This window comes from Odontesthes bonariensis, chromosome 5 (genome assembly GCF_027942865.1).
Source record: "Odontesthes bonariensis isolate fOdoBon6 chromosome 5, fOdoBon6.hap1, whole genome shotgun sequence".
NCBI lineage: Eukaryota > Metazoa > Chordata > Actinopteri > Atheriniformes > Atherinopsidae > Odontesthes > Odontesthes bonariensis.
Genome location: NC_134510.1, coordinates 4,921,008 through 4,934,851, shown reverse-complemented (window position 1 = coordinate 4,934,851; position 13,844 = coordinate 4,921,008). Strand labels below are relative to the sequence as shown.

General features: G+C 40.2%; 1 protein-coding gene across 1 annotated transcript in view; it reads right to left on the bottom strand.

Moving 5' to 3' along the window:
* LOC142379622 (WD repeat-containing protein 26-like) overlaps window positions 1–9,483 on the bottom strand; it is a 37,619-nt gene extending 28,136 nt beyond the window's left edge. The window contains exons 1-3 of the mRNA XM_075464683.1: window positions 8,830–9,483; window positions 8,124–8,223; window positions 7,856–7,912 (exon numbers count right to left, since the gene is read on the bottom strand). Coding sequence (XP_075320798.1) covers window positions 7,856–7,912; window positions 8,124–8,223; window positions 8,830–9,122 — 450 coding nt within the window. The 5' untranslated portion in view covers window positions 9,123–9,483. The remainder of the gene's footprint in view (window positions 1–7,855; window positions 7,913–8,123; window positions 8,224–8,829) is intronic.
* Window positions 9,484–13,844: the final 4,361 nt, after the last annotated feature.

Here is a 13,844-nt window from a genome sequence, read left to right as displayed (position 1 = left end):
AGTCCGAGGTAAGGACATGTCTATAGTTTACGATTAAGTTAATTTCAACAATATTTTAACAGTTGTAACTATTCTAAAAACGCTGTTGTTGATGTTTTTAGAACCAATCAGAAGCAGAGTAGCTGCTGTGGCCAGAGCTGCTTTGTACGCTTGCTTAGCTGTCCGTCAAACACAAATAAGCCAATTGGAATGCCCCCGTCGAAAGCCCACCCACCAGGCACGTTTGTGTCAAAACCGCAAACAAAAAGTCAGGGAGCGCAAACGAGAAAGCTGGAGACGTAATCAAAGAAAACGACAACAACCAAAACTGAGAAGGAGGCGAAGGCAAATATTTTACACGATTTCAGTTTTTTTTAATTGCAATCATGTATTTTTTGTTTGAATTTGTTTTTTTGTTTGACTTTTTTAAATTTAGTTTTTGAATTGATGTATTTTGCTTGCTCTTATAAAAGTCTTCTTTAAACTTATTGACACAAAATAAACTCCATAAAAAGACAGCATTGATAACATTGAATTGCGACACCTACTGGTTGTTAATGTAAATAGTTAATAATGTAAATAAAAAAGTGTTACAGCTCTTAAACAGCTTCGTTATTGCTCTAACAGCCCCCGTCCCATTCCAAGTACACCCCCCCCCCCCGACGGAACGCTATCCGCGCAAAACCTCTGGTCCCGGCCGACAACTCACCACCTTGACTAAGCAATTTCCTGCGGGGAACACTGGTGCACGATGTTATTATTGAAAAGGGGGGGGGGGGGGGGTATTCATTTCTCTAAATACCCTTTTAAAATCTATTCTGTGACTGACTGGAAGCCAGTGTAAAGATTTTAAAACTGTTGTGATGTGTTCAGATCTCTTATTCCGGGTTAAAACTCTAGCAGCAGCATTCTGGATGAGCTGCAGATGTTTAATGCTCTTTTTGGGAAGTCCAGTTACAAGAGCGTTACAGTAATGGAGTCTACTGGAGATGAATGCATGGATGAGTTTCTCCTGGTCTTTTTGGGAGAGGAAACCTTTAATTCTGTTGATGTTTCTGAGATGGTAAAAAGCTGCCTTGGTGACAGCCAGTGATGCGCGGGCTGACCCGAAGCCAGCGGGCGCCTGCAGGCATCCGCGGTCACCCGCAGTTGCGGGTCATAAAAAAATATTTTTAATGATATTCGGGTTGCAATCGGTCGGGTCGTTTTGTCGTTTCAGATAAACATTAAAAAATAATGTGGTAAACATTTGTAATTCAAACAGTAGACACAATGTTCTATTAAATAAATACACTTTATTGGCTGAATAACTTCCGCAGAGATGACGTACGTGGTCAGAAGTACAGTAGGTATGGAGACGGCAAGAGAGAAGGTCAAGTTGGGAGAGTGGAAGCTCCGCAAACACACACGCACAAAAAGTAAGGTTTGGGACTCATTCGCCGAGATCATCAAAGATGATGAGCAAAGTGCAGGCTTTGTCATGTGCACCTCCTGTGAAGCAATGTATGCATTTGATAGCCACAAAACTGGAACGACCAACATGGCCCGTCACAAGTGTGGCACCGGGAAGCCATCGCAGCCAAAAGAGTAAACATAGATGTCTTTATGCGACCTGATCATATATTTTTGGTTGTCTAAAATGAGACACGCGTTCACAGACATACGTTAATAAAGACATATATTGTGCATGTGATTTGAGAGCTTTTATTATTCATCCATGTGACGAAGTTGCCTATAGCCAATTGTTGTGGGAAGGCTACCTCTATTGTATTCTTTTAAATGCTAAGCGCTAATTTAACTTTTGAATGCTGAAGCGGGGCAAGTTTGTCAACATAAACTTACAAGCAATGCCATCTTACAATTTTAACACCTTAAAAATGAATGCAGGTAGGCTATATGAGGTCCGTTGTGCTTTGCCAATGACGCTAGGATGTTCATTAAGACCATTGGCTACTTTTTTTAAAAAGCGGGTCGGGTCAACATTTTTTCATAAATATTTCTTGCGGTCAGTTAACGGGCGGGTTAGTGGAAAAAGCGGTCGGTTGCGGGATGTTTTTTCGTCGACCCGTGCGTCACTGGTGACAGCTTTGATGTGGCTGCTGAAAGTCAGATCTGAGTCTATCAACACTCCGAGGTTACGAACTTGGTCAGTGATTGTAAGGGACCGAGTCTCAAGATATTTACCAACGCTGACCCTCTTCACTTTGCTACCAAACAGAATGATCTCAGTTTTGTCTTCATTTAATTGTAGAAAATTCTCTCTCATCCAGGTGTTTACTTCCTCCAGACACTGACACAGTACGTCTGCTGGGCTGCAGTCGTCCGGTGACAGAGACACATAAAGTTGTGTATCGTCTGCAAAACTGTGATAATTGATGTTAAAGTTCTGTAATATCTGACCGAAAGGGAGCATATACAAGTTAAACAGAAGAGGTCCAAGAATTGACCCCTGGAGGACTCCACAAGTCATGGCCACTCGCTCAGATTCATAGCTGCCAATTGTAACAAAATAACTCCGGCCTTCTAAGTAGGACCTGAACCAGTTAAGGACCGCTCCAGAAAGTCCAACCCAGTTTCCTAGCCTGTGCAACAGGATTCTGTGATCTACAGTATCAAACGCAGCGCTGAGGTCCAACAGAACCAGGACTGAAACACAACCTGAATCAGTATTCAACCTGATGTCGTTTAACACTTTGACCAGAGCTGTTGAGCTGGTTAAATACAACTTTCTCAATAATCTTGGATATAAAAGAGAGGTTAGAGACAGGTCTGTAGTTGTTCATCATAGAGGCGTCTAGAGTTCTCTTCTTTAGGAGTGGCTTAATGGCAGCTGTTTTTAGTGACTTGGGAAAAATGCCTGATGCCAGTGAGCTGTTAACTATTTGTAGGAGATCACTTTCTACTGAGGTAAAAACAGTTTTTAAAATGTTGGATGGTATTATGTCCAGAGTGCAAGTTGTTGATTTCAGATGCCGAACTGTTTCCTCTAGGATTTTTAAATCAACAATATCAAAATTGTGACATAAGGTCAGATTTATTTCTAGGTTTTATACACAGATTAGTTTTCTTGTTTGTCTGTGTGGCGTGAATGTTTTGTCTAAATGTTTTGATTTTTTGGCTAAAAAAAGTTGTCAAATTCGTTGCATTTCTCAGTAGAGAGGAGGTCTGGGTTTGACTGTTTAGGAGGATTTGTGAGTTTTTCAACCATAGCAAACAGAGTTCGAAAATTGTTGACATTCTTATTCATCATTTCAGATAAATGCAGCTGTCTGGCCTTGCACAGCTCATTGTTATAACTACGCAGGCTTTGTTTGCACAGCTCATAGTGAATCTGAAGCTTTGTTTTCCTCCATTTACGTTGAGCTTTCCTGCATTCTCTTTTCAGGTTTTTGACCGTAGAGGTGTTTCTGATTGTGAACTTGTCCTTAATGTCAGGTGTGTTTCCAGAGCCACTAAAAACAGCTGTAATCAAACCTCTGCTGAAAAAGGATAATCTTGACAAGCCACAAATGAACAACTACAGGCCCATCTCAAATCTCCCATTTTTAAGTAAGCTCATTGAAAAAGTGTTTTTTCCAACAGCTTAATTACTTTTTAACACAAAAAAACTGCTATGATACCTTCCAGTCAGGTTTTAGACAGCACCACAGCACTGAGACTGCTCTGACCAAAGTGTTTAATGACATATGTCTGAATACAGACGGTGGAAAAATGTCAGTCTTAAGCCCAATTCGCACGGGATAAGTATTACCTATGGATCACTGGTAATTCGCAACTACCCCCGCACCTCTGTAATTTTTTGTGGCGCATTCGGACGGGACAAGCAAAAGTCTGTAATTTACTTAAATCACAGACATCATGAGCGGATATTCCGTAATTGTCGTAACTTCCTGTTTTGCCCCGTTGTACCTGGTTGTACCTGGTTGTACACATAGGTTGAACACACAGGTGTGCATTCAGACGGGACTTAAATTACCACAGGACGTCTGTGTTTCGCCGAAATACAGTAGGTAATTCGCGGCGGAATTATTACCCCACAAATCACGGACATTGTCCATATCCGCTTAACCCTGTTAAGGTTCGTTGGGAAGCTGGAGCTTATCCCAGCTGCTATCAGGTAATAGGTGTTTTCCACCAGGTGTTGTACAGAGGTCACCTGTCCAACACAGGCTCAACACAGAGACAAATTAAGCTGAATTTACAGTTGATGCGTCGCTCATGGCGCAGCCGACCCGTGACGTCAAAATGGCGTTTCAGGCCTGGCGCTTGCCTTGAAAAGACGGCGCAGCGCGTTGTCGTGCACCAGTCGATTTTTGAACCGGATGGACCAATGTGAGACCAGGCTCAGTCAGGAGGTGCGTTTGTACAGCACCTGTACGAAACTGCAGTGAATCAGCACAGGGACCACGTAAACTCCCAAAACTGGTGGACAGAGATGGGCAGAACTTTGGGGAAAGAGGGAGAGTTCTGTAAGAATGTGTGGAAGAAGCTACGGGACAGATACGTGAAGGCAAAGAAGAGGGCAGAGACTCCAAGTGGTGATGCCGGAGGCTTCAAACCTTCACCTCTATTGACTGAATTGTCTTAGCTCACGTACTTTGTGAAACACAGAAACACACGAAGCATTTCATCTTCCAGATACTGCAGCAGTATCATTGATGACAGTATTCCTGCTCTTGACAGCGGCATGGTTTTATTCTCCACTTTCTTCGTTGTAGAGTAGCGGAAACCTTCACGTAGCAGCGACACCTCTGTGATGGAGAAAATTGCAACTACTGGCGCATCGACTTGCGCCACCATATATAGCCGGTACGAAATCGTGATGTCATCTGACTGCAGAGGAACAATATCAGAGATGTGTGGTCAGGAATGAAGAAGATCACAGGCCTCAAGCAGAGGGAGGATCGGATGGATGGAAGTCTGGACAGAGCAAATGAGCTGAACACATTCTTCAACAGGTTCAGTTCAGGAACAAGCTCACCATCCTCCCCTCCTGTTCCCAGCCAAAGAGACATCCCACCCTCCTCTGACCCACAGCTTTCCTGTAACATCTCCACCCCCACCTCAGTCATGGATTCTTCTGCTTCCACTAGTTTGTCTTCAACCCAATCAGGAGATGCTGCTGTCCCCTTTGCCTCCCCCTCCCACTTTTCTGTTTCTAGAAGTCAGGTGAAGAGGCAGTTGGAGAGACTGAACCAGAACAAGGCTGCAGATCCAGATGGTGTCAGCCCCCGAGTCCTGAAGGCCTGTGCAGAGCAGCTCTGTGGGATTCTGCAACACCTTTTCAACCTTAGCTTGACCCAAGAGAAGGTACCACTGTTGTGGAAGACATCCTGTCTGGTTCCGGTACCAAAGAAAACTCATCCTTCAGACATCAATGACAGACCTGTTGCCCTGACATCCCACATCATGAAGGTCCTGGAGAGACTCCTGTTGACCCACCTGTGTAAGCAAACCAGCACATATCAGGACCCCCTGCAGTTTGCTTATCGCCATGGAGTTGGAGTTGAAGACGCTATCATACACCTGCTTCAACAAACCCACTGTCATCTGGACAAAGCAGGCAGCACTGTGAGGATCATGTTCTTTGATTTCTCCAGTGCATTTAACGCAATGCAGCCTGATCTCCTTTGTCTGAAACTCCAGGAGACTCAGGTGGAGGCCTCAACAATCACCTGGATTAATGACTACCTGACAAACAGACCACAGTTTGTCAGACTGAAGAATTGTGTGTCTAACCAGGTGATCAGCAGCACAGGAGCACCACAGGGGACTGTACTCTCACCATTCCTTTTCGCTCTGTACACTTCAGACTTCCAGTACAAGCCAGACTCCTGTCATCTACAGAAATATTCAGATGACTCTGCAGTTGTCGGGTGTATCAGAGATGGACAAGAAGCTGAGTACAGAGAGCTGGTGGACCGCTTTGTGGCATGGTGTGGGAACAATCATCTCATCTTGAATGTTAACAAAACGGAGAAAAGGAGATGATTGTAGATTTCAGGAGAAACAGGGTCAGATCAAACCCTGTTTCCATCATGGGAGAAGAAGTGAAGGTGGTTGAGGAATATAAATACCTTGGTGTTCATGTGGACAACAGACTGGACTGGAGACACAACAGTGAAGCAATCTACAAGAAAGGACAGAGCAGACTGTACTTCTTGAGGAAGCTAAGGTCCTTCAAGGTTTGCAACAAGATGTTGCAGATCTTCTACAAGACTGTTGTGGAGAGCGTCATTTCCTCTTGCGTCATCTGTTGGGGCAGCAGCATCAGAACCAGGGACCTAAAAAGACTCAACAACCTGATAAAGAAGGCTGGTTCTGTTCTGGGGACGACTGTGGAACCTCTGGAGACAATAATGCAAAGAAGGATTTTGCATAAAATCAAGAGAATTATGGACAACCCTGAACATTCTCTCCATGAGACTGTTATCGGAAAACAGAGTCTCTTCAGTCAAAGGCTTCTTCAGTTTGGATGCAAAACGGACCGCTACAGGAAATCTTTCCTGCCCACAGCTATCAGCATCTATAATAACTCCTTGATTTAATTGCGCTACATCAACATTTAATTTCCCTCTGGGATAAATAAAGTATTTTTTAATTGAATTGAATTGAATTGAATCAACACCGCTCGCCGAAGTGGCAACCATGCTAGAGGCTTGAGACAAAGAACCATGCATGCACACTCAATCCTAAGGAAAATTTAGAGTCGACAAGGAACCTAACAGTTATATTTTAGGTGGGAGGAAGCCATGATATACAGAAAGAACCTGCAAATGCATGGGGAGAACATCATATCATCAATATCAAGGCCCCAGCTGAGATTCAAAACTGTAACCTTCTTGCTGTAAGACGACAACTGCACACCTCCATGTAACCCAAAACACCATCTCCTATAACACTTCCTCACTACGGCGTTACAGTTGAACCTCGCAAGCATGGTGCATTGTGTTAAAATGAAAGTTGATTGGAGCAGTAGTAAAAATTGCAATATAGTCACAGAGAACACAAAAGTTGCAGGTCAAATGATAATTATCATAGTTTTCATTAATGTGGCTCAGATGCTGCAACTAACAGTTTTTAGTTATCTAACTAATAACACAATCTGCCGGATCCTCCTGGAGAGCTGATATGGTAAATAAACCTTTGTTATTTGGCATGCATGTTTATCCAAACCTAATTTGTTTATGTTAATCTAACAGAAAGCAATATATGTCTGAAATGGGCATGAAATTGGACTATCAGTGATAGAAAGCTTCCCTAGGTGAAGAAAACTTTCTTTAGGGGACCCTGTGTAAACCTGGTTCTAAATCACATGCTGATAATTTCTACTGGAAAATAATGTGTTGAATGAAATTTCATCAATTGGCAGAGCAGCCCTATCAGCAAGTCAATCTGTAAATACACTCAGTAAAGCGTTACTATTCTAAATTAGAATCATACTTTTTGTTTCCTGTCTCTTCAGCACGTTTCAACTCAAACAGCACTGTTGAGTTTAGGTGAATAAACTTAAATATATCCAGAAGAACACATTATTGCTAAGAGTGATGAGGCTTCGCACCAGTCTCATTCTTAACTTGTAAGTTACTTTGGAAAACTTATGGATAAGCAAGTAAAAAAAGGTCATAATAGTGACATCATTCACAGACTGAAATCCAGTCTGAAAGTTGTTCCAGTGGTTTTCCAGTGACTTTTCGTAATAGTGTTTCTGTTTTATTCTGTGTAATGGATATAAATGTTTGTACTCAGTTGGAGCTGGGGTTTTTTAAACAATCTTTTTCTTTTTTCTTTTTGTCTTATTATCTAGTTGTCATGGCTGTTGTCTTGGACGTTACAAAAATTGTTTGGTCAATGCTCTGACATTGACATAACTTACCACTGTAGCACTGGGAGAATGCATCAATGCCTTCAATTCATTCAGATCACTCTCAGCCTTAAAAAAAAGAGAGAAAAGCACAAAAACTCAAACTAAGGTATCTTTAACTTATGAGGGAAGCATTGTGGACAAGCACAGACTTCCAAAACACACACAAAAAAAGATCTGACAGATCATTTATATGATATTCTACACAAAAACAGTACACATATTACAGTTTTCATCCTTATGGGAATATTGATTCTAATTTTAGTATACTTGGTCCTACCTTGTCCCAATCTCCTTCGACGACATGACTGCGGAACTTGGTGGCAGAGGGGTGCTCCAGTCTGCACCCAGATTCCTGCATTAGAAGTTCCACTGTCTGACTAAAAAAAAAGAAAGAAAAAACTACATAGAAGAGGGAAAATAAATTGCTTCAGAATGAAAAATTATATATGGATATATACATATATATGTATGTGTACATATACATATAAATAATACATATGCTTTTCTGGTAAATATATATATATATTTTATATGTATGTATGTCTATAAATATATACATATATATACTTAAATGAAAAAATATTTTATTCGTCCCAAAAGGAAACAATTTTGTTTTAAATACATAGGCTACATGTATTTATATATATTTTTTATATTTTTTTTTTTACAAATATATTTTGCTACATTTACTTTCCATAGCTATATAGAATACAGAAGGTACACATAGAGTACCAAAACAAAATGACATGGAGAGACCTATCCAATCTTGCTTGTTAAAAGGCCAAATTCATCTGCAAGTTGTTGAAGCTCAAAATATAAATTCAGTTATTATTATTAATAATGTAGGTGCTTTGCTGGTAAACAGAATGACATAACTGCCCATCAAAAAGTTGATTTCCTCAATATACAAGACAAGACTTGCCTAAAGGTCGTCCTCACTGTTTGAAGGACCGAATGTCTCCATCTCAATGAGGTTTACTTACTTGAGACCTTGGTCGTGTAAATGCTGTCCTATCAGCCTGATGACATCCTCCTCAGGCTGAGACAGACGCGTCTTTCTAACGCACGCTTTGGCATCCGTCGTACTGTTGTTGTTGTTGTTGGACGCTGGTGGGGTTAACGCTGCACCGCTGTTACAGACAGCGTTCCCATTGTTGGGAACTGACAGAAAGCCGTTTGAGAGAGCTGCCCTGGCGGAAGACGACTCACCGTTGACAGCACCATTTCGGTAGGATAGTTCAGACTCTCGGTCCTGTCCTGCCCCATTAGCCTGCATGCTACCACACTTTATACAGGCGTCAACTTGTAAATGAACGGATGACAGGTGCAGCGGGACACAGCGGGGAAAGATAAACCGGCGGTATAGACACGGCCCACTGACCCAGATGCAGCCCCGAAATGCCCTGCTGCCTTTGCGGCCGAGTCTCCGTGACTGTTCCGCCGCGTTTAGCCGCAGCTATAACCCAGTTTGCAGCTTGGACGCACAATAAGCGAAGGCCAGGGCTATATTGATAACGGCATCCTGCTTCATTTCATTATGACAAGCGTTAAGGCCGCGTTAAAGTTGTTGTCTGGCGTTTGTTGTTGTTGTTGTTGCTCTTGCTGTCAGATAGATGCAGTCCTGTTATGGCCAAACGTCTTGACGTCAGCGGAAATTCCTTCACGTCTTATTTGGCCGGCTACGTCACCACTAGGGGCCGCTGTTGGTCTGGACTTTTGAGCTTTTCCTACACAGCTTAAATGGCTGACATCATCATGTGGTTTGTTAAGATTGACTGTCGTTCACTGCAGCTATCAGAGTTACCGTCAACTGAGGCTAAATGAGGCTTCCATCATCAGTAATGCAATAATATTGTTAAGACACTTTTGCAGATAGAATTTGAAGATGACCTCAAACTAGTAGGTTGAGTAGGTATTAACATAATCATTTTCATCGACAGGTAGGCTTTGTTTTAATTTAAGATGTTTTTATCATCCTGCTGCTCTCATTTATCACCCCATTCTGTCCTTTCTGGGCCTCTTCAAATCTAGGCTAAAAACCTACTTATTTAGGATTGCTTTTAATACCCAGTAGTATGATGACACTTTTATCTTGTTTTATCTTATTCGAATTTTGTTGTATTTTATTGCTTTCACTGTTCTTTTATTGTTTTTATTTGTTTTTACTTATTCTTCTCTTTATTTATTACCTGCTGTAAAGCACTTTGGTACATAATAAGGATTGTCTGTAAAGGGCTGTATAAATAAAGTACATTTACATTTACATTTCTATGTGCATAGGTCACTGTTACTGTAATATGCTTAAAAAGTTAAATGTAAATAGTATAAATGTTTCATATAATTATATTTCATATATAAAATTATCCTCAGCGTGTCATCTTCCCTTTCACTGGGGCAAATTACAAACTAAAATCCAGAGTGTGTGTGATTGAAAAAAATAATATTTATATTTATTGAATTATGGACAACCCTGAACATCCTCTCCATGAGACTGTTATCAGAAAACAGAGTCTCTTCAGTCAAAGGCTTCTTCAGTTTGGATGCAAAACAGACCGCTACAGGAAATCTTTCCTGCCCACAGCATCTATAATAACTCCTTGATTTAATTGAGTTACATCAACATTTAATTTCCCTCTGGGATAAATAAAGTATTTCTGAATTTGAATTTGAATATATACACACAGGTGGACAAAATTGATAGTACCCCTCTGTTAATGAAAGAAAACCCCACAAAAGTCACTGAAATAACTTGAAACTGACAAAAGTAATAATAAATAGAAATTTACTGAAAATGAACTAATGAAAATCAGCCATTGCTTTTGAATTGTGGTTCAACAGAATCATTTTAAAAAACAAAACTTGTGCAATAATCTCCCTTAGGAAAAATTTGAAAGAACATCTTGAAGGTTTTTTATCACAGTCTTTCAGTCTCATCGCAGCATCCAACATACTTTAGTTAAAGGTCCCATTGCATGCTTTTCCATGTTTTCAAAACTTATCTACAGTGTTGAAATTATGCATTATCACCTTAACCCCCTGATGCATGAATTACGAAATCCTGAGTCAAGATCTTTTTTTAATTTGTTTTTATTCTTATTTGGGCATGAAAAAAACAAATATTAACTTTTTTTTCAAAACTTGGATTTTTTTCAGGAAGTTACAGAAATGTCCACTGCAGTGGACTACATGCGTTTAAGCACTCAACATGAAACAGTATAAATTTAATGGAAGAATATTTAAGATAAAACAAACTGAGTTTTATCTTAAATCCAGGACCACTTATTTCATGGTATGCTTTGAAAAGCACCTTTACATACTTTCAAACACTTTAACATTCTATAGGCCAATTGTTTAGGACTAAATAAGAAAACATACAACGCTCGACTGTAAATCTCCCATGTAAGCTAAATGAATTTTTCATACATCTCTAAAAAGAACAAACGTCTTTGTGAGTCTCTATGCTTCTTTAAGAATGCAGGACTGGTATTACCATGTTATTACACTATCATTGTGTTTTCAGCAACAAGAGTGGACAGTCACTGCATCAATGAACATATGCATCTCCAAAAAGTCTCTGCCTCTCCGAACATTTTTTTTTTCAATTGAACATGCTCAGTTTATCAATCCTATTCTACATGAAAGTTGGCAAAGCATCCAGGGCACAGTGCCACATGGCACTGCATGCAGACGTATTTGCTCTTCCGTGTGCATGCAGCATCGTGGCATCTGTTTGCATTTTTGTCCTGGGTGAGCTTGGGCCAGTGATTTCCAGTGCTGAATCTGACCTCACTGGGTACTTTGGTCAATGTTTGCTGGAGGTGGGGTCCCACCACATCATCGTTTTTTTCTTTCTTGAGCTATCTTTTGGCCACGTCTTTAGGAAACTGGCCAGCACAGGTTGATGCCATGTGGACGACTGAACTGTCAAGCCAAAGTGTGACAGTGATGTTTCCATTTGTGGTGACAACAGAGCAGGCCCCTCTCCCTTCTTCTTTCAGTTGTTTTTCACTCTTGAGTTTCACTCTGATTCACTCCTTTCACTCTGTTTTCTCAGCATGTACCTGTGCCATAGATACCTAGGTCTTTCAAGGCCTCAAGGAGTGGAATGCTGCAGAAAAAACTGTCAAAAAACACCTTGTGGTTTTTGTGCTTTATGTCATCACAAAGGCGCATCACTACATCTCCAGCCAATCCCAAACCACTGCTGTGATCCCTATTAGCTGAGCCCTGGTACACTTCAAATCTGTCCACATAACCTGAGGACCCTGCCCTCACCCACACTTTCACTCCCCAGGGTTTGGGCTTTTTTGGTATGTATTGCTTGATTGACAGTTGGCCTTTGAATGGAATGATTTGCTCATCAATTGATTGGAATTCTTCAGGGTCAGTTGCCGCCAGAAATGTTTTCTGAGGTGTACTTAGCATAGGTCTTACTTTGAAGAGCCTGTCCCTGTTGTTCACTGGTAAGTATAGTTATCCTCAAAGTGCAGATAACTCAGAATTTGCTCATTTCTGTTTACAGACATGGCATCTGCAATTATTCCAAGACGAAGGCCATCCTCACTGGACCAGTACATTCTTGCCCTAGGATATCGAATGTATCCCATCACCATGTTGATCCCCAGAAAAATGTGCATTTCTTCGGTTGTCACTGCCAGGTTCTCTTTTCCTTTCTGCAGAGCATACATGTTGGTGTTGTGCACAATCACATCAATGAGAAATGTCTAGATGCCATGCCGTGACTGTCCAGATATTGACGACACAGTTCGGGCACTGAAGAAATCATGGAGACTGTTGCCTGTTGGAAAGGGGCACTTTTGAATTGCTGTGGTTCTAATGGACCATGTTTTTTTTTCAAAGTTAAAACCATGTTTACAGTTTCTTGAAAGTGTTTTTTTCTTTCTTTGAAATGCCTATTTAAGGTGTTTTTTATTTTGATACATTTTTAGTAATATGTCCACAGTAATAAAAAAAACAATTATGGCCTTCACAGTTGAAACACTTGTTGTATTATGCTTTTTTTTTCCTTCCCATTATATCAACCTTGACCACATTCTAGATGTGGAAGTGGAAAAGCATATTAACCAATAATAAACGCATAATGAAAGTTAACTTTAGTTAACTGTTAACTGTACAAGTGCATAGTTAACTAGTACTAACGGCATAATAAATTATATCTTATTCTAGTAAAGCAAACAAAAAAAGATTCTTAAAGGCATAATAATGCATGCTAAATGATTTATTAGACTTAATAAGGCATTGTTCTCACTTTAGATCCGGTAGCTGCAAAAAGCATAGTTAACTGTTAACAAGTGCATAGTTAGCTTAAAATAAATGAGCAATAAAGTATAATTTAATATCAATAAGCAAACAAAAGAAGATTAGTAAAGGTATGGCAAAGACATAACGCTTATAAATGTGTTATAGCCTGCTATTAACTGTATTACAATGCCATTATTAACACTTATATAGGTTAAGAACTTACAAGGGCCTTCTTACCTATTAATTAATGGTTATTACACAGACCTTAATATAAAGCGTTACCAAAACAATTATTGCCAAAACGGAAACATTGATAATTTAGTTAGCATACAACAAACAAAAAAGCAAAAAAAATCATGCAAAAAGATTTATGTATATGTGGGAGAGAGCAGGGCCTTGACACTGCTCAAACCACTTACTGTATTGTTTAGGGTCAGAATGTTCTCTGTCCAGGCGATGACGAAAATATCAGACACAGTGGTATAAAGAGTGTGCAGAATACTAAACTTTAGTTACTTTGCATTCATGTTGAAAAAAAACATCTGCTTTGATTCATGTTTGTCATGTTTTAGTATTTTCTGTAGACAGCGGTTGTATTCAAACATGAAGAATTCATCATTTATCTTTGTAAACTGTCTGGATGTAAAGGAATGGGCTTTTGTAAGAACATCTATTTTTCACTTGTCTATCCAGATGACAGATGAATGAAAAGCTCATTATACACTTTCATCATTCA